This window comes from Sander lucioperca, chromosome 21 (assembly GCF_008315115.2).
Source record: "Sander lucioperca isolate FBNREF2018 chromosome 21, SLUC_FBN_1.2, whole genome shotgun sequence".
Classification (NCBI taxonomy): Eukaryota; Metazoa; Chordata; class Actinopteri; order Perciformes; family Percidae; genus Sander; species Sander lucioperca.
In genome coordinates this window covers 13,824,817-13,851,379 of record NC_050193.1, presented here as the reverse complement: position 1 = coordinate 13,851,379, position 26,563 = coordinate 13,824,817, and the positions used below count along the sequence as shown (strand labels likewise).

At 41.6% G+C, this 26,563-nt stretch overlaps 2 protein-coding genes across 2 annotated transcripts; one reads left to right on the top strand and one right to left on the bottom strand.

The window, feature by feature from the left end:
- Positions 1-1,636: 1,636 nt before the first annotated feature.
- On the top strand, positions 1,637-15,419 carry arhgdia (Rho GDP dissociation inhibitor (GDI) alpha). Its single transcript, XM_031321059.2, has 6 exons — positions 1,637-1,776; positions 10,616-10,811; positions 11,554-11,637; positions 12,222-12,298; positions 12,458-12,521; positions 13,748-15,419. Exons 2-6 carry the CDS (start codon positions 10,622-10,624, stop codon positions 13,948-13,950), a joined length of 618 nt encoding a protein of 205 aa, XP_031176919.1. The 5' UTR covers positions 1,637-1,776; positions 10,616-10,621; the 3' UTR covers positions 13,951-15,419.
- cdr2l (cerebellar degeneration-related protein 2-like) lies at positions 14,810-26,089 on the bottom strand. The gene is made up of 6 exons (XM_031321052.2): positions 26,011-26,089; positions 22,938-23,050; positions 20,358-20,506; positions 19,820-19,984; positions 17,739-18,777; positions 14,810-16,238 (listed from the first exon to the last, which is right to left on the bottom strand). The coding sequence occupies exons 1-5, from the start codon at positions 26,087-26,089 to the stop codon at positions 17,841-17,843; spliced, it is 1,443 nt and encodes a 480-aa protein (XP_031176912.1). The 3' UTR covers positions 14,810-16,238; positions 17,739-17,840.
- Positions 26,090-26,563: the final 474 nt, after the last annotated feature.

Below are 26,563 nucleotides of genomic sequence, written 5' to 3'. Positions count from 1 at the left end.
AAATCAAGCCTTCGAATAATCGAAGATCTAAACATTAGATTTTATGTAGCATTTCAATGTGAAGGACTGATGCATTTACCTGATGGGATTTTGCTCCTTGTAGTGTGTGTGTGTGTGTTCCATTTTAGGGTTTTTGTAATGTCTGCAACACTTTGGACTCCACTACAGGTTTAACTTTTTCCCAAAGACACCCAATGTAACACTAATGAAATCACTAACTACCATAAAACACACACACACGCACACACACCTATAGAACGTGGCTAAGCATCTGCACGTCTAGTCTGAGTCTAAAGCTATTTAATGACAAGACCGGAGTTGTTAAATTAATGGTAAATAGTAAAGTATTTGTTGGTTGCCTGGTTTGTCTGTCAGTCCATATTACTTGGCTGGAAAGGGAAAATGCCCACAGCTAAGCAACCTGAGCAGTGTCATTGTCAAGAGTCATGATCGAACCATAGACTGTTAATATATGTGGATTGAACACAAACAGTTGTAACCCACAATTCATGCTTCACTGCCACATAAAAGCCACTAGATGTCATCCTGCTCTGTGTATCAACAGTAGACTGTACATAAAGAGGTATCAACCATATACGGTCAACAGTAATGTCACAAGTGTTTGAGCCTACCGGTTTTTGAAATGCCACGCCTATGATATAAACTGAATCATGTATTATGTACTTGGCCCGGTGGGTAAAGAAGTTCTGCAGTTGCAAGGGGATGTCAGCTCAAGGAGTGAGTCGAAAGTGAGGTTGAAGTCATGGATGTATTAAGAGAACGGTTGAAGTGAACAAAGTGTAAAATATGTGTCGTGAGAATGCAGCACATGCCCAAGCGTGTCTTTAGCGCAAATTTCCCGGAAGCATGTCTAAAGACCAACATTTTTAAATTGTTACCAAATACTGTTTCCGGTTAGGTTTTCATGATTGAAGCAAATAGCCCTTTTCTTTTTGTCCTAGGAAAACATCAATTGTTTGCTTTTATGTACATTTTATGTCCTTGTATGTACATTTTATGTCTGTCTGCACAACATTCACATAGTGGTGTTATCTACTGGGTGGATAAAATAACTGGAAGACCTGACAATAGCCCTGTTTAGGGCTATATTGTAAAAAATATTCAGATCCTGTACTTTAGTAAAAGTAGTAATACCACAATGTAAAAATATTCTGTTACAATCCAAATTACTGCTTTTGAATTTTCACATAGGCTATAGTGGGCTACATAATTAAATATACCTAATACTTAAAAGTATAAAAAAGTAAGTAGTCATTTTGCTGAATGCCCATCATCAAAGTGTGGTAAAAATATTTAACGAGTGGATTCTTATTTTTGTTCTGTTAGCAGCATTTTAATTTTGCAGTTGATCAAGGTGAAGCTCGTTTTAACTACTGTATTGTACTTTATTCTAATAGCGATGCCTAATATTTCAGAATCAGAATACTTTATTGATCCCCTCAGGGAAATTATTTCGTTTTTGTTGTAATTTTAAGGGATTATTACTTGTTTTGTGTCTACATCTTAATCTTTAAAGTAACAAGTAACCATAAATAGCTGGAAAATCTAGATGAATGTAGTAAAAAGTACAATGTTTCTCTCTATAAAGTAACAAAATGGAAATACTCAAGAAGATGCTTTTATTTTGAAGGCAGTACACCGGACGTTGTCTCGCCTGTTAGAGGCCGTTGGCTCAGATTTTCCTCCACCGCTTCACTTCCACTTCACTCTCACCACCATTCACAAGCGGCTGTCCCAACCTACGGCGGTATAACGGTAAGAGTTTAAGAAACACTTGCTTAACTCTTCTAATAACTCGTTAAGCTCAATGGATATGTTTCTAGACAACATACATCTCTGAGGTGCTTTGGTGTAGCTAAGTTAGTTAGCAAGTTTTTCGGCACTTGATAAGGAAGTATTAGCAACTTAACGTTACCCCATGAACGTATTTTTTTAAGGAGGGATTTGTTTACCAAAAAGCAACTTCCTGCAGTCAGGACTCTGCCTTTTTAATCTACATGTATCTTATTGTAGTCCTAGTATTCGAGTATCAACTCCCAATCCTTTAAGTAATTGCTTAGTCATGAACGTTATAAGTTATTCGGCGGCAGTGAGGACTGTACAATCAATCATTGGTTGTTCGTTTCCGGGTGTTGAGCCTGATCTGAGCTGCCAGTGTTGGCTGTTAGGTAACAATCATCCATCGCCTTTAATTGTTCAAAATTCACACAATGAGTGGAGGCATTGCTTAGAAGACCAACGTTTATTCAGAGGACTAATTTAGTTTACTTTAAAATGTGTGTATGGCTCGACAGTCGTGTGACACATGAGGAACATTTCCTCCCACTTCCTGGAACTTTTAACTTGAATTGGCCTGGGGGACTCGCACCTTAAACCTGCCACCATTTTGGCTTTTTAAAGGCTTTCATAGTACACACAGATTACATCTGCTGAGATCAAATGTGCTTAAGTGTCATTTCTCAAGTGATTTCTCAAAGAGATCACTCAAACCATGAATCCTCCCTTTCCTTCCTATGTGTGTGTGTGATAAATGGCCTAGAGGATTTTTTTTTCCTCTCTTCCTTCTAGGATTTGGATAACTTTCAGAACACATTTCTGTCACGGCCTTTTCATTTGCTTCTTCTCAACCTGAACATTTTGCAGCCTTGCAGCAGGGGCCGGATGTCTCATTTGGCAGTTTCTGTTTCTCTGGTTTGACCTGGTTGATCTCGTGTAGGCCCAAGGAAGACGAATTAAACCACTAAAGAATCAGCATATAGCATTTTCATTGTATGCATTTCCCTGACATTAGTATATAAGCGCCGTACAAGCTCAAGCAGCGCACAGTAATGAGTGCAGCAAGCACCATTCGCTCGTAATTAAAAAGTGAAGACGTGTACATCCTGTCTGTGGTTTTGAAGTGACAAACTACCCTATCTGCAATAATGCAACAGTTTATGTGGTTCATCTATTTGATTCATTCACGTATTTTGGGGGACCAATACAGTGATGTCTTTTTTCAAATGCATTTTTTTCTATGCATCATGCAATGTTAGTGACAAATTCTGTCTGTGGCCTCTTCTATTTCAGGTCAGTGTCACAGGGGAATAGGTGCTGGGATGCTAGCCAGCCCCCCCCCCCCCCTACACAGACCAGTGTGAGCTAGTAATCTCTTTCTAGTAACTCTTTCTCAGGCAGAACATGGCTTCCCTCAGCCTCAACAGCGGCCTTCAGAAGCACATCCTCTCAGAAATGATGGGCTTCGATGCTGGGAATTGTTGGTAGTATTTATAAAGGCCATACATTTTTTTTTGGGCATTTGGTTGGTTAAATTTGCATGTTACCACCTGTAATATCAGGTTGTTGCCTTCCTTGAAGGAAACCATCATACAGCTGTAATTCTTCATTGTGAAGAGTGTGTCACCTCCACCGAGGCTGTTGTCCAGGGAGGCAGACCCCACTCTGGGAATAAGCCCTGACCTTTCCGTTGGCACCTTGGCTATCCCATTCACTGGCAGCTTCCTGCTGCTGCACGCAGGGATTTCTCATCGGCTATTTTTAAAGCTTCCTATTTGTTCTGGTTCTTCCTGGGATAGAGTCGTGTTTAGTTTTCTTTTTCTCACACAGCCACTTTGCTCTATGGCTCATGTTCTTTGTGATAAGATTAGTCTTCTTTACTAATATAGCAATTTCTGCCATATATATCCTACAAATAGGGATGTAACAATACACTCAACTCGTGATTCGATTTTTAAAATTACGAATTTTACAGATTGTCTCACGATTGTTTTAACAGAATGAGCTGCAGACAAATATTACTTTATTTATGTAAACTGTGCAAAACAACAGATGTATCCTCTTATCAAAAGTGCAATTGAAATTGTATTTTATTTTAAATAACAAATAAAATACGAAATGAATGATTAACTAAATAAATAGGAAACAAAATCTCTTCAAATAAACTAAGAAGACTTAGGGACGTCTTAAGTCAAACAAATGTATCAAAAGTAGATAATGCCCTAGGCTGTTTAAAAAATTGCTGGGTTTTAAAAAAAAATGTTTTATCGCAACTGGTTGTAATCTTGTATCTTTTTACAGATTCACGATGCACCATTACATCCCTACCTACAAACATCTTGTTTTTCCAAAATCTTGTTTCCAAAAGGCTCTTGGGCCAGTAGCATACATAATGAGTTTTCTATGCTATTCCTTCTCTAATTTTCATTAGTTTCATTCCCACCCCCTTCTCTGTTTCTGTTGGTTGGTTTCCTCTGCATTGCATCAGCTCTGCAAGAAGCTCTTGGTGTAACACTTCCTCAAAGCGTTGGTATGTGTTGCTGCACTACAGCCTTATCTTGGTCAGCCCCAGTATGATTTTATCTACTGACACATCTAGCCAGTGCTTTTTTTTAATTGCATTAATATCATTATAGCATCTTTAAAACATTATTAGGTGGGGTTAGCCTCATAGGTGGAGTGTTAAGAAGATGATTTGTGCTTCAGTCTGGCACTTTGTGGTTCAGCGCGCAGTCAGATATGAATCATTTGGCCTGAAAAAGGAAGTTTGCAGTAATTTTCATGCCAGATTTAAAAAAAGGTCGTGTGGCAGTCTGACATGCAAAGCAGCCTTGCTTGAACTAAAATGCTACGGCTGCTACTTAGTCACTATATCAAGTATAAAGGCTTAGCGGTATCTAGATGGGAGCAGATTGTTGATTTCAATCAATTGTTCTGTAAAGAAAAGCGGCTGTGTTTTTCACCTATACTTGATCAGCTTTTTATTTATTTTAGATTATTTTTGGGGCATTTTTAGGCCTTTTATTCATACAGGACAGCTGAAGACATGAAAGGGGAGAGAGAGGGTGAATGACACGCAGCAAAGAACCGCAGGGCGGAGTCGAACCTGCGGCCGCTGCGTCGAGGAGTAAACCTGCCCTACCAGGTGAGCTACCCAGGCGCCCTACTTGATCAGCTTTTATCAAAGCATCATGATAGGATACACTAAAGTGTGGATAAAAGGGGCATTGGGGGGACCAATGCAAAGGTCTCTGGCAGACTGGGTGTTGCATGAAAGAGACTAAACAGAGACCAGAGATCAAAGCAGCCATATATCTGAGTGACCTCTTCAATAGGGAGGTGGAGCCAGGAGATAAAGGTCACTAAACAAAGGCTGCCAATTTTCACTTGCTTTTAGTGAAACAGCACAGTTTTATACCATTTTATATCCTGTTGCTGTCGCTGAGGTAAATGCGTGATGTGTACATAGTGACAGTAATGTAGAGTAATTATCAGCTGTTAGACTGTCTCAAATAATCAATAAAGGTGGCTCTACTGTGCAAAACTACAAAGCTCCTTTTAGGTTTGAGTTTTTCTGTCTGGCTGCCATATGCCTGCTGCGTTATCACCTTTTCCACATTGTTGTTCCTCCCTGTGACGAGCCTGACCTGTAGCATCCACTCTATGATCAATGGCATCAGACAGAGCCCATACAATACATCAAAAGACAATTATACATGTTTAGCTTTTTTTGTTTAAACTCTAGTTAGACAATATTGAAAATTACATATTTCCCTATTCCTCATTGAGATCGTTTATCAATTATCTGCAGAATCCTTGTCGCCGGTGACAACTCCAAACACTTTTCTGTCCATGAATGCCTCATTAGCCGTAATCCCACTTTATATAATCTCATAGCTCAGCCGTGTTGCTAAGGAACAGGCCTAATCTGAAGCCTTCTGCTGCTGCCAAGCCTGATGTGTTTGTAAAACTGCGCTGCTTAGCCCTGTCAGGCAAAGCGATAATCCTCCTGTAGGAGACAGCTGGATGCAGGACTGAGTGGGTGAAGGTTGGGACACCGAGGTGAAGAGGTTCAATGGCATGTCCACTATTTGTTTGCATGGTCTCATGACCTGTGTGTTGTCTCCCAGCAGGCTGAACAATGACAGGGCATTTTCTTCTCAGATTAGTGAGTAGCCAGTTAGCCACACCCACATTGTTAGCCAGCAGAGTTGGCTAGAAAGAATGTGCATCATTATGAGGGTTGTGATGTCAATAAACTAATCTATTTTACGCAGTGCATGGGCATTTTAATTAGTCTATTCAACAATTTCATACTCTGTTAAGATGGCATCTATGAGTTATGTGGCTGTGTGCAGACATTGCATTACCAACTTATAAACAATTTCTTCCTCATTGGCTACTGCTTATAATGGTAACTATGTTGTTGACAGGGAAAGACTGCAGGGAAGGTGCACACTAAGCAATGATATACTGTAGCTACACTGTAAAAAGGACCAATATGCAGCATGAATCAACACAATGTAACTCTTAAAATTCCATTCAAAACTGCTTCATAAAATGTAGTTTTGCAACTTGGGTATAGTTTTCTGCATTTATTTTGGTTCTTAGGTTTCTGATCATCCAAGTTACTCAGTGTCCCTGTTACCCATTCTGTCCTCAATAGGATATCCTATATTTTCTATAATAGTAACAGGACAATAATTGAGATTTTGATATTGATACTAAAGCTATTCTTTTTTTTTTCTACTTAAGAAATATAAACACAATTTTCTGCAAAACCCTGTAAAGATGCAAACGTTCTCAAATGTTGTTGAAACCCTAGCAGCTGTACAAGAACTTTGCCATCTTGAAATACAGTCGAAAATTGGCAAACTTATAATTTAAACAAATTTAAACACGCTGCACAACTCTTCTCCAACACCACGTGCTTCCACTGTGAAGAAGAGCGGATTTTTATCAGGTCAAGTCAAAAACAGTCAAGTGTTTTTTCTTTTCTTTCTTAAATCCAGTTGTGCTAGCATTTAAAAGAGTAGCCCACCACTTTAGCATTGCACCTATAACATTGCCGGTCTCACAATGGACATGCAGTTTGAAAAAAAAAAAAGCGGCTTTGATGTGTTAAATCGGTGGGTTCCCCTTTATGCCCTGCATCTTTGTCCTCCATAGACTTTAAATGTAGCAGAAGCCTCCTACATGTCTTGGGACTCTATAAGTGTTTATAAAACGGTTCGCTCAAATTAAACACTGTGATTGCAGCCATATACAACGGCTATGATTCAAATTCCTTTGCACTATGAGCATCACTCCGCGTCTGAGAAAAGACATTAGACTAACAAACTGATAGCTGGTGCCACGGAGGGAAGCCGTTCATCTGCACACGCACTGCCATCCCGCTTCGCGTTGGGCCTAGCAACATACCACGACCTGTCGTGAGCTATTGCTTAAGTATAGTGCAGCTCTCTACCCAACGTATGTCTAAAAGGACCCATCCCTTCCTCCTCTGTAACAGTTTGGTACACTGAAGTCATAGTGCAACTTTCTGCAGGAGAGTAGAGGAAGTAAGAAAAAACAACCGGTCGATACTTCAAGAAAATGACAGCATCACTGTTATCAGCTCTTGTTTTCCTGTGTCTCTGTCTCTCGCTCTCTCTGTCTCTCTCGCTCTCTCTGTCTCTCGCTCTCTCTGTCTCTCTCTCTGTCTCTTGCTCTCTGTCTCTCGCTCCGTCTCTCTCTGTCTCTCGCTCTCTGTCTGTCTCTGTCTCTCGCTCTCTTTCTCTCGCTCTCTCTGTCTCTCTCTGTCTGTCTCTCTGTCTCTCTGTCTCTTGCTCGGTCTCGCTCTCTGTCTCTCTCTCTGTCTCTCTGTCTCTCTCTCTCTCCCTCTCTGTGTTTCTCTCTCCCTCTCTGTGTGTCTCTCTCTCTCTCTCTCTCTCTCTCTCTCTCTCTCTTTTTTTTTTTTCTCCATGCAACAAGAAGCCTCTCCCTCATTTCCTCCGACCAGAAACACTCTACACACAGCTGACCCGCTATTGGCAGAAAAGGAATTTGTGCTTTAGTGGGAGCACAGAGAGGCCCCATTTGGAAAAATAAATAAATAAACGGTGTGGTGTTCTCAGTTCCTGCTTGGCTAATACACAATTGTAAATGGCAGACAGAAGAGCGTTAGACAGGCAGAGTGACATACCAGGTTTTGTGGTGTTGCAGGGAGCGTCTGATTTATTGCGGTTCTTCAGATTGTAAATCGTGTGTTGGGGTATTACTTTTACTGAGATGATCCACCCGTGTTGAAGCCTGTGTTTGCATTTGTCTGATTTGTTAGCTTGCCTGTGTTGATTTATGATGACTAACAGATGATAACTCACCCGTTAGCACTGTTTTGCAACAGTAAACAAAACCGAGCCAACTAATATTAAGGAATTATTTACAGTATTTTATTTTATATTATAGTTTAATTGGAATTAAATGGAGAAGCAGTTTATCACCCATGTCTTCCTCTTTCACTTTAGGGTAGTTGATTTTTCTGTACACAGATTATCGACACTCAAGCATTGATTGACTTGGTTCTGTTTCAGACCCTTAACATAACTTTACACTTTTCAGAGAGATACATCCAGTTTTAAAGTATGACGGCTCTGGTTTCTGCTCAGTTGAATATACTTAAATACAGGAAGTCAGGTTCTTTCAACATGCAAAATGCCAAAACATTTAGGATGAGACGTTTGTGGGCGTAGTTGCCTGTTGACTGAGGAATGTTTTCGCAGTGGCAAAAAAAAAGTCAGATTGACTGACCCCACAGCACGTTTTGCTATGTTTGACATTACTTAGTAGTATCAGTTCTCCTAATAACACATTTATAGCTGCTTATTTCTGCCTGTTTCAGGAAATAAAAACTAACTTTATTGACAGGCACGTACTTGGCATTTTGCAAGCTGCAACACCAGCAGATCGATTAGTGTGTCGTCCGTTGTCTGTGGACTACGGGGAGACCGAGCGGAGAAAAAGACCACACAGAACAAGTGTTATGAGAGCACCGTTCTCCAGCTGCCCCTTGGCTGTTGCAGGTGTTGATCAGCATTGTATAGCTGCGCCCGGAATATGTGCACCAGATGTTTTTTTGTTTTTTTTTCCCCCACTGCATTTTATGAGCAACAATTGAGTTTTGTTGCACCTCCTATGTTCTCACAAAAATGAAGATGATCTCACTATGTTGTCGTGCCATTCCCTGCTCAGGATCAGCGTCCTCACTTCTAATCAGCTGTGACGGTGCAGCTGGGTGTAGATGGGCCCCATTAGCACTGCTGTTTTTCTGTTGTCTGCCAGCAGTCTGTGGTGGAGGAGAGACAAGTGAGGGAGAAGCCTGGAGCTCAGATAATAATCAGCTTTTAGACCACCATCCTCTGCTGTGTGTCACCGCTGTGGAGCGGGCCAGATGGACACGTGTCCTGGCTCTCGTCTCTGGCCGTGTGTACGTTTTTTTGTGTGCTCGCATACGGCTATGTCTAAGCATAAAACGCAATAAAACTGCCTTGTCTCTCGCCAAAAATAATGATACCGGGTAATGTTAGCCTTGATGGATCCACACAGAGCTTGTTGTAAACACTTCATTTCACCGAGAAATCCCTTGTCGTCAAGTGAGCCTGCTATCTGTGGTCTAAACTATTCACAGCCAGGTCTGTGGTTCGTCATCCTTAACCTTGTCCCTCTGTGTGACAAGGTTAAGAGTTGTCGCTGTGTTTAAAACCTTTTCATAATTCCATGATGCTCCACTTACAGGCAGTATCTCCGAACTTCAGCAAATCACACTGAAAATATCAGGGAGAATAAACGGCAAACAAAGAGTTAAGGCCCCATTTTCACATGGTATTAAAATCCTATCTGAGTGGTTCGATCACTAGTGGACAGCTCTAAGTAGGTATGTAGGAATGTGTCTCCAAATGCGTCTTGAGTGACCACTTCTGAGTGGATCTCACTTCCCCGCTCTATATGCAAATAAACACGTACATACACACCGTTTGCACATACCGGTAGTGTGTGTGTGTACATTTCAGTTGTTACTCTCACATAAATCATACATTAGAAACTTGCTATGACTAATGAGAAAGTGCTGCCTACAGTCTTTGTCCTCCGCTGCACCGGGACCTGTGCAGCGGAGTGCATTACAAGATGAAACAGTACACACTTCCTGTCTCCTAAATGGGCGTGGCCTCATTTAAAAGTGTAGTGAACGTTGTGTGCATGCATGGATGAAAAGATGTATTTGCATAATGTATTATTTTCTTTTGCAAACATTAGATATGTACACAGCTAAAAGACATATTTAGCATTACCCAAATAAGTTTTGTTAGGGCGTTCTCCTAGTTAACATTAGCCTATCTATGTTGCCAGATCACGCAAGAGTTTGTTCCTGAGAGAAACGGGTCACAAACGAGATTAATATTCTCCTGACATATGTGGTTTGTGAAAAATGGGTCCACTTGTGATCGGATCCCTCAGATCGGCTTTTAGTACCAGGTGGAAATTGTGTTTTAAGAGAAACGATGTGATTTGCGGTGTTTCTTTCTACATGAACTGCTGCTTTCCAAAGGTCAGAGTTCAGTGAGGTTTCCCTCTGGATAAGTAATCCGTAACAGTCATCCAGCAGCCGGATGTCTAATAACCATGGGCTGCCCTGCTCCACATGTAGGTCCAATTTCATTACAGCAAAAAGTAAAGAGTAAAAGGGTAAGCGGTCTGTTGTGTGGAGTCCTGCTGCCAGTCCCTGTTACTTTATTTTCACTGATCTCTAACCTCTCTGCTGTCACTCTCTTGCTGTGATTAGCATACCATGGCAGAGCAGGAGCCTACACCAGAGCAGCTGGCAGCGCTCGCAGCAGCCAACGAGTCTGACGAAAGCTCAGTCAACTACAAACCTCCTGCCCAGAAGAGCTTACAGGAGATCCAGGCGCTGGACCAAGATGATGAAAGCCTGCGCAAGTACAAGGAGACACTGCTGGGCAACGTCGCTGTGGTTGCAGGTTAGTGATCCCCGCAGGAACTTTTCTAATGACAAGTGTAAGCAAAACAGTATATATATAGATATAGATATAGATATAGATATAGATAGATAGATAGATAGATAGATAGATAGATAGATAGATAGATAGATAGATATCTATCTAGATATCTCGATCTATGAAAATTGTTATAGTATGGATGTTGTTACTTTCAAACAGCATGACTACATATTCTGTGTGGTACAACAACAACAATAAAAAAATATATTGAATTTGCACGGAAGCCGATCCTGAAGCCCGCATGAAACCATCTCAGCGGTGGGAAAGGGGTCTGGTCACTACCTAGGGTTAATCAGAGCCGTGTCGTTAACAGCCCGTTTTCAGACGGTTTCAGAGTTGCAAATGTAACCCTCCTGGTTGCATTGAGTGGAAGAGAGAGGGCATTTCTGTCCCCTTAGACAGTTTACTACTGTGGAGTGGAGGAAAGTACTGAAGGTTTTTTTTTTTTTTTATTGTTAGAATTAAAACTTCACACATATCAAACTATTTTAAAAATCTAAGTAGCAAGGTGTGTGATTGACCATTTAAGAAAAAAGACGCATTCAATATTTGAAAGCAAAACAATTTGAAATGAAAAAGAATGGATGATGAGATACTTCAATTTGGATTGGACAATTGGATTCTGTCATCATTTTTCTCAGGTGCTATGAATTGATCCTAATTTTGTATTTGTGCCCGTTGTCTCTCTCTCTCTCTCTCCAAGATCCCAGTGCCCCCAACGTCCAGGTGACGCGAATGACTCTGTTATGTGAAACGGCTCCGGGCCCTCTAGTCCTTGACCTGCTGGGTAAGTGGCGCACACGTGGTCTACGTGAGGCTGGGATCGGGACAAAACTCAACAGCAGCTTTTTACATTGAACATGGGATCATGTCTATTTTACCATCTGAAAGATTGACTGAAGCCCACATATAGGCACTGTCTGTCCTCGCAGCAGACACACTGGAAGAATTAGCTCATAGTAACATTAATTATAAGCTGTAATCACCGCCATCCTTGTGTACAAATGGCATTAGTAATGACATGAATCCTGTGTAAGTGGGTTAATGAGCCATTTCCTGATGGCTCTACTGCCCCCCCAGTGGTCACACAGAGCTGCAACAGAGCTTGGCTCACTGTGCCACCTGGTGGCCAGTATCATTACTACAGGGTGTTGGAAATCAGAATACAACTTTGCTTTTGAGAATGTAATTTCTTTTCCTCTGGGAAAGCTTAGCCATAAAATCCCTACTTGTGTATTACACTTTAGTTTACATGTTTTAGACTGTGTAAAATGCGTTCATGCTGTTCCAAACTGATCTTGAAGTATATATCTGGACAGTCTTCACTCTTGCTTGACTTTTCTTTTCATGCTGTGCTGCTCTCCCTTCCAGGAGACCTGGAAAACTTCAAGAAGAACCCATTTGTGCTGAAGGAGGGAGTCGAATACAGAATAAAGATCAACTTCAAGGTGAGTGAGTCTGGTCTTTGTCAAACCCAGGGTTCCTCTCTGTTTGTTATCTCAGACTGTTGGAGTTGTGATGATGTTACTGCAGCTGCAGTGTGAGCTATCTTTGTTTTGTCTTTGGGGAACTGTTGAGCAGGATGTGATGCATGTTTACTTTTGCAGGTCAACAAGGAAATTGTGTCAGGCCTGAAGTACACTCAGCAAACATTCAGGAAAGGAGTAAAACGTAAGGCTGCCCCTATTATTTTTCATTTATCCTCTGCAATTCCTTAATTGGATTTCGAATGGAAATGTCATGTAAAGCAGCATCCTCTGACTTAAAAGAATAATTCAACATTTTGGGAAATATGCTTATTTGCTTTCTTTCTTTGACTTAAAGGGTAACTACTGTTTTTTTTTTTTTCAACCTGGACCTTATTTTCCTATGTTTTTGTGTCTAAGTGACTGATGGGAACAACAATCTTTGACATTGGTGCAGTATTAGGCAAGAACACTGCAGTCTGCAGCAGCGAAACAAGCTACAATGTATTCAAGTGAAAAAGAGAGGGTTCTCTGCGCTTCTGCAGTCCACAACAATCCGATGCAACCAGGGCAGGACAAAACAGTGTAGAGTAAAAAATAATCGCCGGTGCAACACACGTCTTCTTACTTTATAGTTTTTTTTTATTTTTTAAGGTGCATAACTGACATGTAAAGTTACATCTTCATCAGAGTCCATGAAGATGTAACTTTGGAGTGACTCTGATGAAGATGTAACTTTACACGTCATTGTTATGCACCTTTAAAAAATAAAAAAACATCTGTGTTGCACTGGCAATTCTTTTTTTCACTCTAAGCTACAACGTATGTTAATAGGGCAGTTGTCCAGCTTGTATTTACCTTCACAAAAGTGCTCGTTTTGCCACTGACAGGCTCAGATTAATATTCTAAGTGTCTGACAACATTATGGAAAGGATCCCTTCACAGATAGACCTTTAAAAACCTCTTTGAGACCTTTTTTGTTTAACCAGAAATGGCTCTGAAGTTGCTAGCGCTAAACCCACCAGACTCCATTTAAAAAAGCAATACTTTTAGCGTGTATAGAACCAACATATTTTCACATGTCAATCGGTAAACTGTGTTCATTTCAACCAAAACTAGAGTTGTGATGGTTGGAAAAGTGGATAGACGACCCAAAACGGCTTTTCATAGTTTTATTTTGTTTCTGTCGACTTTGAATGAAGTGTATTTTACGATGCTAAAATTGCTGTTTATTTACATGGAGTCTGGTGGGTTTACCAAATGCAATTTCGCGGATGTTTTTATGTTTAAAAAAAGGATCTTACTTTTTAACAGAAAAGTCAACCTCCTTAGAAATCTTTTACATAATGTTTTTTTTTTTTGCAAATGGAATTGAAGATGTGCTCAAGAAGCTTCTTACAACTCCTTTTTCTCCGCCTCTCTAATATACAGTTGACAAGTCGGACTACATGGTCGGCAGCTACGGCCCCAGACCAAACGAGGAATACGAGTTCCTCACCACCATGGAGGAGGCGCCCAAAGGAATGCTGGCCCGCGGCACCTACACCATCAAGTCCAAGTTCACCGATGACGACAAACACGATCATCTCTCCTGGGATTGGTGCCTCACTATCAAGAAAGATTGGAAAGACTGATCCAGCCCCCCCCTCCCCTTGCCATTCCTCCATCGACATCTTCCTCAGCCTTCTGCCTCTTTCTTTTCCTTGCTGTCATTCCATTATTTCTGTCTGGATTACGTGTTGATTTAAGCTTTTGCTCTCTCCGTCCATCGACAACCTGCTCTTACAGTTTACGTTCTTTTTCTCAATTCCAATCACTTCATTTGTTTGCACCCGCCTTTTCTGTTAAGCATTACATCTTTTAGAAATGGAGAAAGCAAACAATGTGCACAATCCAGATTTTGCTGTAATGGTTTGTTTATAAAAGAAAAAAATAAGTAAAAAAAATGTAGTCGTTTAACTGCTCTTGGAAAAGTGATAAACTATGTGATTCCCACTGCCCTTTAGCGCTTTCTTTTCTCTCCCCCCCTCCCCCCCTTTTCATTTATCAGATTGTTTTGTACAATTACCGCTATCTGCCTTGGAAAGCATTGTACAGGTAGCAGTAGTGCTGTATGTACGTGGCCACTGTACGGTCATTGAGCAATCATTGCTGGACACAACTCTTGGACACAGCCCTCCTAAAGCCTTTGAGCCGATTATTTGTACCAGGGTCTTGGTTAAATATTTGGAATTCAGGCCACCTCTTTTTTTAAATGATTTAGCACCCTACAAAGTCCGCTGACAGAACGGGGGGGAAACAAAATTACCTCTAACCCCTAGTTACCCCTCTCTGTAGGTGTGGCTGTTCCTCTCCTGATCAGGGTATTTTGGCACGTTTGGTAGCAGCCATGTGGCCTTAACAAGAACCCATAGGAAGAAAGTCAACTTAATTAAGCCATTTGCCTTCAGATTATATTTGCCAGGCCACCATGTGAGTCTGTTTTTTTAACAATAGGTAATACAAGGACAGGGAAGCGGGACTAAGGACTTTTAACACCTTTTTATTTCAGGTTTGATAAGTTGTTAAACCATTACGTGTTGGTGTCGATCATATTAGCTCTATTTACATCTTTTTCTTTGCAGTACTTGTAACTGTCTAAATATCAGAACTGTAAATGAGTATTTAGGTTGTATTGGTTTTTTTGTCACCTGGTGTCCTCTCTAGTCCCTGAGGCCATATTTCCAGCATGTCCAAGGTCTGTTAAACCGCTCACCTTGTATTACTCAAGTTGAGAATTTTCCAATGCTGCCTGTGCCTCCAGTCTCTTACAATCACATGCTGCTCCCACTGACTCAGCAGCCCTCATGTTGCTCAACATCAGTGAGGTGAAGTTTTCTGTAATTGACTTCTAAAACCAGTATAGAGACATCAACTCCACCCAGACATGTCTTTTTTTTTTTATATACACTCCAGAAGCATGGGATTGAAGTCCGTTTCTGCAGCTTCGTTAAGTTCTTGTGTCACGGACTGATGGTTTTTTTCTCTGTGGGTTTGGGTTTGACTCAATGTGTGCTACTTGTATTACTGATCTCCTGCGTTCACAATAAAGTGTTCAGACTGAGCCTGCATGTGTACTGTTTTATTCAACATGCTGTATCATTTGATTTGTTGCAACCTTGAACACAAACAGAAAAAAAGAACATGGTGGATACTTTTTTTTTTTTAAATCAACAGAAAACATTTTGAATGGCCTACTACAAGAACTGACAATGTGGTAGCACAGCAGCGTAGAACCGATTGTTGTCATGTCTGAGATGATCAACTGAATCCCTGAAACAGATCATTGCCCTGTTTGCTGTAAAACACCACAGAGGCCATCTCCTTCACTACATAAGTTATAAGTTGTTAATCTAAGTAAACACCTAATGCACAATACACTTTGGCAACTGTCCTGAAGGATTTTTACCATCCAACAAATTCAAATTACATGTTCAGATCTTTAAGCGACCTCAAGCTGGTCAAAAGCGTGCGAGTTCAGTTCCTACCTGTGTAAAAAAAAATTTAGCACTTAGTGTTTATTAGACAGATACGTGCTGCAAATGCCATAAGTAGTTTCAAAGCTAGTGGCTGCCTTTTAAAAAAAAATAATTTATATTAATTATTTGGCTTAATTATTATTGTTCACTATAAATAAAAAAAAAAGTTAAATTATTTCTGCATTAGTACATCTCAATTACAAAGACATCACACACTAGACTGCCCTAGGACAGCAACAATAACCTCCATTCTAATTAGTCACTCAAAAAAAGGCATTTCATCAACGATCTTCCATCCATGTAGTGAAATATAAGATTTCATTTTTAGATTAATCAGCCATCCGCTGCTAACAATATGCATCATTAATCAACCAACTCCATGACTACAGGCGTCCACCCATTAAAGGACAACGTCCACCCATTAAAGGAACACGCCGACTTATTGGGACTTTAGCTTATTCACCGTATCCCCCAGAGTTAGAGAAGTCCATACATACCCTTCTCATCTCCGTGCGTGTCATAACTCTGTCTGACGCCCCCGCCGCTAGCCTAGCTTAGCACAGATCCTGGAGGTAACCGGCTCCATCTAGCTTACTGCTCCCAATAAGTGACAAAATAACGCCTACATTTTCTTATTTACATGTTGCAATTTGTATAGTCACAGGGTGTACAAATAACAAGATCACAGCCATCTTCTAACCGTATACAAACTGGGAACTATATTCTCAGAAGATGAAGCACTGCTACTTCTGCTACTTGGATGGAGTGATTTGCTTGCAGCAACTGAGAAGCCCAGTGGTGAGGAGTAGAGAGCATAGACAGCAAAAGAATGGACACAGCGACACCATATATTTTTACCATTGACATATATATATATATAACGGACCAACAGATCCCGTTGCTCTGGACGGAGACCAGTGAACGATATTAGAAGCACTTTTCCGGTGATGGCTGAGCGTTACTGCGCAGCCTCCAACTGAGAGAGACGACGTAAATGTGACGTGAGCAACCTGTCTGAAAGTTGTAAGTCTTCTGGTAAGAGAAATCTCAATCATTCCCAATCTTGCAGAGACGGAGAGCGTAGGTATATGTAAGGAGATAGCATAGGCACAGGCTAATTATTGCTAACTAAAATGCTAGTTAACATTAGTAATTACACTTAAACAGCTAATGGGAGACGAAACTGCCTGCGCGCTTCTCCTGTACTATACGGTAATTCCTCTACTATGCGACAGTAAGTCACGTGGTTATGACACAATCGTTAGCCTATTTTTACAAAAACGTCTGCTACAGAGCCATAACGTGAGATACAAGGTAATGGAGCCTTTTATACATTGTCGTGTTTCTTTAGAAATAAACAACGGACAAATAGAGTCTTTAAACACTTCAGATGTAAAAGTTATCCGCTGTCAAAGTGGCGCCAAAATAAATGGGAGTCAATGGGATGCTAACAGGAGGTGATGGCTTGTTAGCCTAGAATCTCCCCATTGAAGGTACGCTTTCCAGATGCACGCTTACCCCCTTGGTAGAGAGTAACAACGGTGCTTTTCAGGTGTTGTGCTAATCACCCCGCCCAAGTAGCAGAAGTAGCAGTGCTTCGCCTTCTGAGAATATAGTTCCCAGTACGGTTAGAAGATGGCTGTGTCTCATGTGACCTTGTTATTTGTACATGCTGTCACAACATGTAAAGAGGAAAATGTTGGCGTTATTTTGTCACTTATTGGGAGCAGTAGGCCAGATGGAGCCGGTTACCTCCAGGATCTGTGCTAAACTAGGCTAACGGTGGGGGCGTCAGACAGAGTTACGACACGCACAGAGATAAGAAGGGTATGTATGGACTTTATCTAACTCTGGGGGATACGGTGAATAAGCTAAAGTCCCAATAAGTCGGCGTGTTCCTTTAAGTCATGATTGGTCAAATGTAAGACAAGAAGCCTTCAAAACAGTGAGGTAAATTAAATATATTCTGTGCGGTCACTGTTTTCAATGCATGTAGTATCTCCTGCTCATTTGTTACTCTTTTTGCTCTTGGTTGATTTAATGTCACACTTGGTCTTCTGCAGGCGGGAGAAGATCTCTTTGAACAGGGCCTTGTACTCCGGCGTGTTCTGGCTGAGACGTTTGTCCACCTGCTCCACCTGCCTGCTGATCCCCTCCAGGGCCTCTGGGGTGGAGGGAGTTTGCGGGGGTGTGGGAGGGGTGGCAACGGTACCCGATGTCGAAGGCCCCGCGCAGACCATGCTGTACTCCTTCATGGAGGGGTCTCTGGAGACGGGCCGGGAGGTCTGCACCCCGGCGTGGCACAGGCTCTCCTCGTGGCGCCGGCACTTTCCCAGCAGCTCCTCATACTTCTCCAGCAGGGCGTGGTACTGCTCGTCCACCTCCCGCAGGATGCTCATGCCACGTTTGCGCACGCCGTTGGCATGTTGGGCGTAGCTGCCTTGGCGCCTACCTGACGCGTCGCGGGCCGAGATGGCGTTCAGAGCCGTGTCGCTGCAGCTTTTCCTCACTGGGCCTCCCTGCTGCCCCGTGTCCCCTGCCTCTCCAGCGCCTCCTTCACCTCCCTCCTCCAGACCTACGCCCTCCTCCGGGGTGTCTGTCTCAGGGCCGTTGCGGAGCAGCGTCTCCAGGCCGTCTTCCATGCCCCCAATCAGACAAAGCCTGGACTTCCTCAGCTGCTGCATCTCCTGGAGCTCAGCCTCGAGCTCCTGGACGCGCAGCTGGCAGCCCTCTGCTCCTAAGAGACGCTGTTCCAGACGCTCAAACTCCTGCAGCACCGCGGCACACTCGCGCTCAGCATCCTCCCTCTGGGAGCGCTCTGTGGCCACAGCTGAGCGCAGGGACGAGACGATGTCTCTCAGGCGCTCATTCTCCTCATCCACTGGCTGTCTCTCAGCCAGGTCCACACTGCCCGGGTTGGCCAGCAGGAAACCATCCTCATACCTGATGAAAAGACGTGGTGCATCATTAAGTGTGCTGGATTTTAAGCACAGTTTTTAAATACTTTACAACTGCACAATCATACAATTAGTGCACCAATTTGGGCATTCTTTAAAAGGCAATATAAAACCCAGTGTTGTGACCAAGTCATCTTTCCTAAAGTCCCCAGTAATTCTCAAGTCATATGGTCCAAGTTTTGAGTTTTCTTTGTGTCCAAGTCACAGGTTATGTCAAGTCGAGTCCCCAGTCAAAGTGCTCATATTATGCTCATTTTCAGGTTCATAATTGTATTTAGAGGTTCTATCAGAATAGGTTTATGTGGTTTAATTTTCAGAAAACACCATATATTTGTTGTACTGCACATTGCTGCAGCTCCTCTTTTCACCCTGTGTGTTGAGCTCTCAGCTTTAGCTACCGAGTGAGACATCTCACTGTTCCATCTTTGTTGGTAGTCGCACATGCGTAATAGCTAGGTAAGGACTACTAGCCAGTCAGAAAAGGAGTATGAGGGTGTGCCACGCTAGCAGCTAGGCGAGCATTATAACGTGTGTTACAAAGTGACGCACAACGTCATGGAAGTAAAGGCTGGACTACGATAGAGCTGTTTGGAGCAGTTTGTGAACAGTGTTTTCTGTTGGAGATGGTAAGTGCCTTTGTGGACTTTGGGCTTTTTCACTTTGTATTCACAACAATATGAGCACTTTAAGACAAGTCGAGCCCCAAATCAAGTCATCCATTTTTGATGAGCATGTCTTGCATTCAGCTGTTTGCTTTTTTCCGTGAAATTTTTATATCCAAAAGTGATGACTCGTGGCACAGATTAGGCTTCATTAGGGGTCCTTGGTGTTACCTGTTGCCATAGCAAGAAGTTTGACAGCCAGTCATCCAATCATGACAATCACATACCAGGGAGCTTTTTGAGTCGTCCAATCATGATTAACAGTTTGCGCTGCATAGCATACTTGATAGTTAGACAGAAACGTGACAGTGTCTTTTCTAATGTACATACTGTACATTAGAAAAGAAACTCCGGACAGTTAGTGACCTTGGCGCAGTGCAGAGCTCTTTGAGGCAGGGGAAGGAGTGCACAGTCTTGCGCCGTTCCTTCTTCTCTCTACGGACTCTCAGCTCCTCCAGAGTTCGCAGCTCTTCCACCCGAGTTGTCAGGCTGTTTACCTGACCCTGCATGGTCTCCATGGTGCCCGTCAACCTGTGCACACCCACAAATGTTTGTTCAGTGCTCGTTACGTCATTATTATGGAGACCTAATTCTCTCTTTGGTGAGCATACCGTTCCTCTAAAGCCACAGTGAGCCACTGTTACGACATAAAGCATATGAAGGAGGAGCATATTTAGAATGAACAGAGGCAGCCACTGAAATATTTAGCATTAAGACCACTAATGTGATTTGTAAAGAACTTCGATCCCTGATTATGAAATTGTTAAAGAGAGCAAAAATGTTAAGTCCTCTATAGTTGCCCTGGTAGAGGGGAGTGCCTGTAAACGCACAACTGTTCTAGCTTCAGTAAAAATGTGGAGTATCGTTCTTGTTACGGACATATTTTTCTACAGCGTATGATCACCTGTCTATTTTCTGCTGCGAGGCCTTGCTCTCCAGTACCAGTTTCTCATTGGTGATCTCCAGCTCTCTGGCAGTCACATCCAGCTGCTCATACACCTTTGCATGCTGCTCGTTCATCTCCCTCAACATTTCCAACTGCTTGGACAGGTACTGCAAGGGAGACAAGTTTAAGATTAAAATTAGGTCATAAGTGACTAAATACATCTAGAGTTGTTCATCTACGCACTGATTCCCAACCGGGTGTACTTTTACCCCAGAGGGTGCAACCACACATTGAGTCAACTGTAATGGCTGACCACCATGTTTTGTGATAAAGAACACTAGCGAGCAGAGAAGCTGAAATACTTCGCTAAAATACATTCAGTTAAAAACAACATGACATATGATATAAAATAATGACATACTATCCTATGACTTTTTCATGACATACCATATTTGGACGTTTTATGTATTTTTTAGACATACTATACTATGACTATTTTTGACATAATATACTATGACTTTTTACTTTTTTCCACATACTATACTATTACCTTATCACTTTCTTCAACATACTATACTGTGACTTTTTTCGACATTCTATACTATGACTTTTTAATCACTTTGTTGACATACTATACTATGACGTTTTTCGACATCCTACACTATCACTTTTTCATGACTTTTTTCTACATACTATACAATGGCTTTTTCTTATAACCATTTTTATGGATGGCAACAATCTTTTAATGTGCATTTTATGGCATGTACAGACTTTTCCTCATACTATACTATGACTTTTTCGACATAATATTCTATGACTTTTTTTTAAACACACTATACAATATTTTTTATAACTTTTTCCGACACAATATACTGACTTTTTTCGACCTACTTGTCCTATGACTTTTTTTCAACATACTATACTACGACTTTTCACTTTTTTCGACATACTATGCTATGACTTTTTTATCACTTTTTTCGACATACTAACCTCTAACTTTTTTCGACATACTATACAATGGCTTTTTTAAACTTTTGTTATGGATATGGACCCAATTTTTAACAAGAAAAGTGGCTCAGCAAGTGAGGCTGTTGCCTAAAAGTCTGAAGTGAAAGGATCAAATCCCAGCTCCCCTGTCTAACAATACGATCTTGAGTATTCCTTTCAGTGGTGTAAAGAACAAATAATTGAAGGAAATAGCAAACTTTAAGCCTTAGTTATAGCTCACCAAGATAAGATGTTGACTTTACAGATAGATCACAGTCTGAGGTTGAAGAATAAATGTGATTTGACTTTTTTTCAACATACTATACTACGACTTTTCACTTTTTTCGACATACTATACTATGACTTTTTTATGATTTTTTCGACATGCTATACTATGACTTTTTTCAACATACTATACCTTTTTTTTCAGCACACTACACTATGACTTTTTATTACTTTTTTCGACATACTATACTATGAGTTTTTTTTATCACTTTTTGGACATACTATACTATGACTTTTTTTGGACATAGTATCCTTTGACTTTATCACTTTTTTCGACATACTATACTAAGACTTTTTATCCCTTTATTCAACAAACTATACCATGACTTTTTTCAACACATTATACTATATCTTTTATAACTTTTTTCTATTTTACTAATACTTTATCACTTTTTGACATACTATACTATGACTTTAAGACTTTTTTTGACATACTATACTATGACTTTTTCGACATACTATACTATGACTTTTTTTTAAATACTATATGACTTTACGACACCTTATACTATGACTTTTTTCGACACTTTACTATGACTTTTTTCCACTTTTATTTATTTTTTTAAAATACTATATGACTACTATACTACGACTTTTTAATCACTTTGACATACTATGCTATGACTTTTTTACAAATGTTTTCAACATACTATACTATGACTTTATCACTTTTTTCGACATACTATACTATGACTTTTTATGTCTTTTTTTGACAAACTATGCTATGACTATTTTATCCCTTTATTCAACATAATATACCATGACTTTTTTAAAGCGTTTTTTGGCATACTATACTATGACTTTTTTATTACCTTTTGCGACATAGTGTACTATGACTATCACTTTTTTCAAGATACTATGCTATGACTTTATCACTTTTTTCGACATACTATGACTTTTTATGTCTTTTCATGACATACTATGACTTTATGATTTTTTATGACATACTATACTGTGACCTTTTATGACATACAATACTATGACCTTTTTAGACTTTTTATGACATACTGTACTATGACTTTTCACATCCTTTCATGACATACTGTACTATAACTTTTATGACATACTATGACTTTGTATGACATACTGTACCATGACTTTTTATGACATACTATATAAACTGAAAGTATTTCAAATGGACCGTGGATGATTAAAATATATGACTGCATTTCATGTCACCTGCAGGGGTCGCACAAAATGCTTCTGAGGGAACTATGATTTAAAGAAACTTGAGTTTTTTTTTATTTTTCTTCCAAGTGCTTCATGTTTTACAATAATTAGCTGAAACGTGCACTAGCAGAGTTACAATATGTGGGACAAGCATACCTCTATCTCTTGTATGTGCTCGTCATTGTTGATGTACATCTGTTGTAGGGAGTCCTCCAGCTCCTTGTTGCGTTCCAGGAGGGTCTTGCCGAGCTCGGCTGCCAAGTGTAGGTCTGACACGAGCCAAGAAAGAAGAAAAGGCATAAACAGCAGACAGTGGTGAGAGTGTCGAGTACAGGAGCTCACCACATAGTGTCTGACTTTTCCTCGTCACCAAGAGTGGTTTGCTTTTAAGAGAAGCACTCACTGCAGCTGAGGTGCACATTAAGCATCTGAACGCCACCTGATAAGGCAAACCTTAATTTAAAAATGAATTTAAGATGTGAAACATAACATCCTGTCCTTGATTAAACCCCTTAAGGTTTCTGAAATCCTGATGTTTCTGGCCCATTTCTTTCTCAAGATGCGTTCATGATAGCCAAGATAAGAGAAAACGTTTTTGTAGGAAATAACTTTCGATCAAAAGGTTAACATTTCAAGTTTTTTTTTTACTATCAACACACTTCTATCATAATTTAAAAAAAAAAAATACACAACAAGCCCTAAAACAAAGTTAAACGCATCTAAATAGAACATGTTGAAAGAAAATGATAAACCTCACAGATCACATTGGTCTGAGCGATGATAACGCCGCAGACGCCACCCTCACAGTTGCTGTTCTTTTACCACACAGCTTGAAGCATACATTATCCATCTCCTCTGGTGAAAAGAAGCCTAGCTGGACCGAGTAGGAGGAGAATCCTGCTGGCCCTGCAAAGTCGGAGCCCATAACAACACAGCACTGGAGGAGTGGAACGGCGTGAAGAGACAGAGAGAGCCATTGACACCCATTACTGGACATGAATGCAGTGTTTTATCAGCACAGTGTTGGGCGTGAGCAATGACAGGAACACACACGCATGCATCATCGTAGGTGTGAAACACAAGAGATTAGATGTGATTTACTGTTACTGCATGCAGCGGGAATCCCTCCGTTTTATCGAATATACTTAACAAGCATCATTAAGCTCACACCCCTGTGTTGTTACATTTGCCTCTAATGCTGCCGAGGGACAGGCTGTAATTTCCCGTTTCAACAATGCAGAACTGATCACTGGTCTGAACCGCCGAGTGATAATGAGCTGAGTGAAAGTGCGTGAGCAGGAGAGAGCACAGCAGGCCTTCATCCCCCAGGTCCAATTCAGTCACAGCGCCGTTTCTGTTCCTGAGGGCGACACGTGCAGAGTCATAGTTATGTAATTTGAGAATTGTGCGCACAGATGAGCAGAACATGAGGCTGTGCTTAGGATATACCAATCACCAGACACCTAATAATGACACTAAAGGCTGTCACATCACAAATACAGTCATGGTATCTATCAATGACTGTCCTCACGGTCAATCACAGGCCCCCTCGGACAACACAAACATGACATCACCTCACCACCATCTGCCCAGACACACTTCATATGTTTTGTCAGATCATACTGAACACAGGGGTCACCAAATCTCAGAGCTGGCAGCCAACAAGTTACATAACAGCAGCATTTCTGGGGCAAAATCATGCCTGACTTAAAGCGCATACAGGATGACGACATGTGCTTGAGCCTCCAAGCTGACCCCAAAGCCTGGAATCTCTGATCCCGACTAAGGAGGTCTAGTCTGGGGTTGCCTTAGCAGATCAGTTAGGGGCTTAATGACTTCAAGCTCGGTGCTGAATAATGCTGAGATGAGATACAGGGAGCATGGACGGGCGGACACACACACACACACACACACACACACACACACACACACACACACACACACACACACACACACACACACACACACACACACACACACACGTTTGTTTCACTATCTTTGTGGGTCATCATTGACATAATGCATTCACTAGCCCCTTACCCTAACCTTAACCATCACAACTAAATGCCTAACCTTAACCCTTACCCTCACCCTAACCATAACCTAATTCTAACCCTAATCCTAAAACCAAGTCTTAACCCTCAAACAGCCCTTTAACCTTGTGGGGTCCAGCATTTTGGGTCCCACAAGGCTGTGCAGACCCCACAAGTATACTGTACTCCCCGGTTTTTGGACCCCACGAATATAGTAAAAACACACACACACACACACACACACACACACACACACACACACACACACACACACACGAGAATCAGCCTGCCTCTTTGCTCTCTGACTATGTACCATGCGATGATGAGATAAAAAGCTGCTTTAGTTGTCTGGGTCAGCAGGTAATCAGGGGATGGGGTGATGCTGAGGCCGGCACTGCAGAGGGATACACATCTCTCTTCTGAGATGCACTGTTGATGAAAGTGCATCCATTTAAGTCGTTTCCTGAGAGGGCTGATAACACACTGCATCACATTATGCATCAGTGAAAAGGCAAACACAAGCCTTCTTCTGATAGATCTTCTGCCTTTGTCTTCCGTGTTCATTTAATGTCACAGACAGACGACTGCTGTTCTGTTTCGAGGTGAAAAACTAGTCACAACAAAATCAAATCACTGCTTCAATATCTCTAGATTTCAGGGAGTTTTCTGCATGTTTCCCCTCTCACACACCCTAAACAATGCCACTACCTCCCCAAAGATGATCACTGCTTTCACATCCCTCTGTCACCAACTAACCCCACAACTCAGCAGAGTGAATACAGTGTTTGATTACAAAGAAATTAGGCAGAGAGGAGTGCTGGGATGTATGATGTGACCCTGCAAGGAGGCAGGTGAAACAGAGGCAGAATTCACTCAAGTCAGACAGCAGGGCTATTCTGGGAAACATCACTAACAACATCAAAATAATTGGCAGAGGAAGAGAGCAGAGATGCAGATCCAGACTCGGATGCAGAGACAGAGACATGGGGGTTACAGTTTTCATAGTGCGTGCACTCGTGCATGAAATGCGTTTTAACAGTGGATGCAACGGCCTCCCTGCTTTCCATCCACCCCCTCCTGCATGAATCCATTTATCCTAAAAAAAAAGCCAAGACAGAACACTGATTGTGGATGGGGCATTGTTACACCCCCCCCCCGACGCACACAAACTGAAGAGAAGAGAAATGATGTCTCACCTTGCTCCAGGTCCCGCTGGTCGTACCACGGCTCCTCTTCCTCCGTGACAAACTCCTCCATCCCGCCTGCACGGAGCATCGATGTTGATCAACTTGATGTGATCTGCTAATTCACGTACGACTCGCCCGGAAGTGACAGCAAAGAACAGCGGCGCATCCCCCTCAAGTAACCCTTTGAGAACAAACAAAAATCACGGCAGCGCACCTGCTTCTCGAACCGTCTGCAGACTATGAACCAAACCACATCCGGCCGTTTACACCTGCAGACCTGAAATAAAACAGCGTGTACAGCAGCTGCTAGAAAGCAGAGAGCGCCACAGCGTTTGTTCTCTTGTCTCATCAGTCTTTGATGTACAGCAGCGCCCTACAGACGCAGGTTGGCAGCCTGCTCGCTCTCATTGGCTGAATGCTGCTGCTGCTGCGTTTAAGTGCTGTCGGAAATGCTTCATTGAATGTGTGCACTTTTAACTCTTTTAACTGCTGCACCACGGCCTTTTTACAGGTTGTTTTATTACTGCGTTTGAATACTTCGACTCCATCTTCACTGATTGGT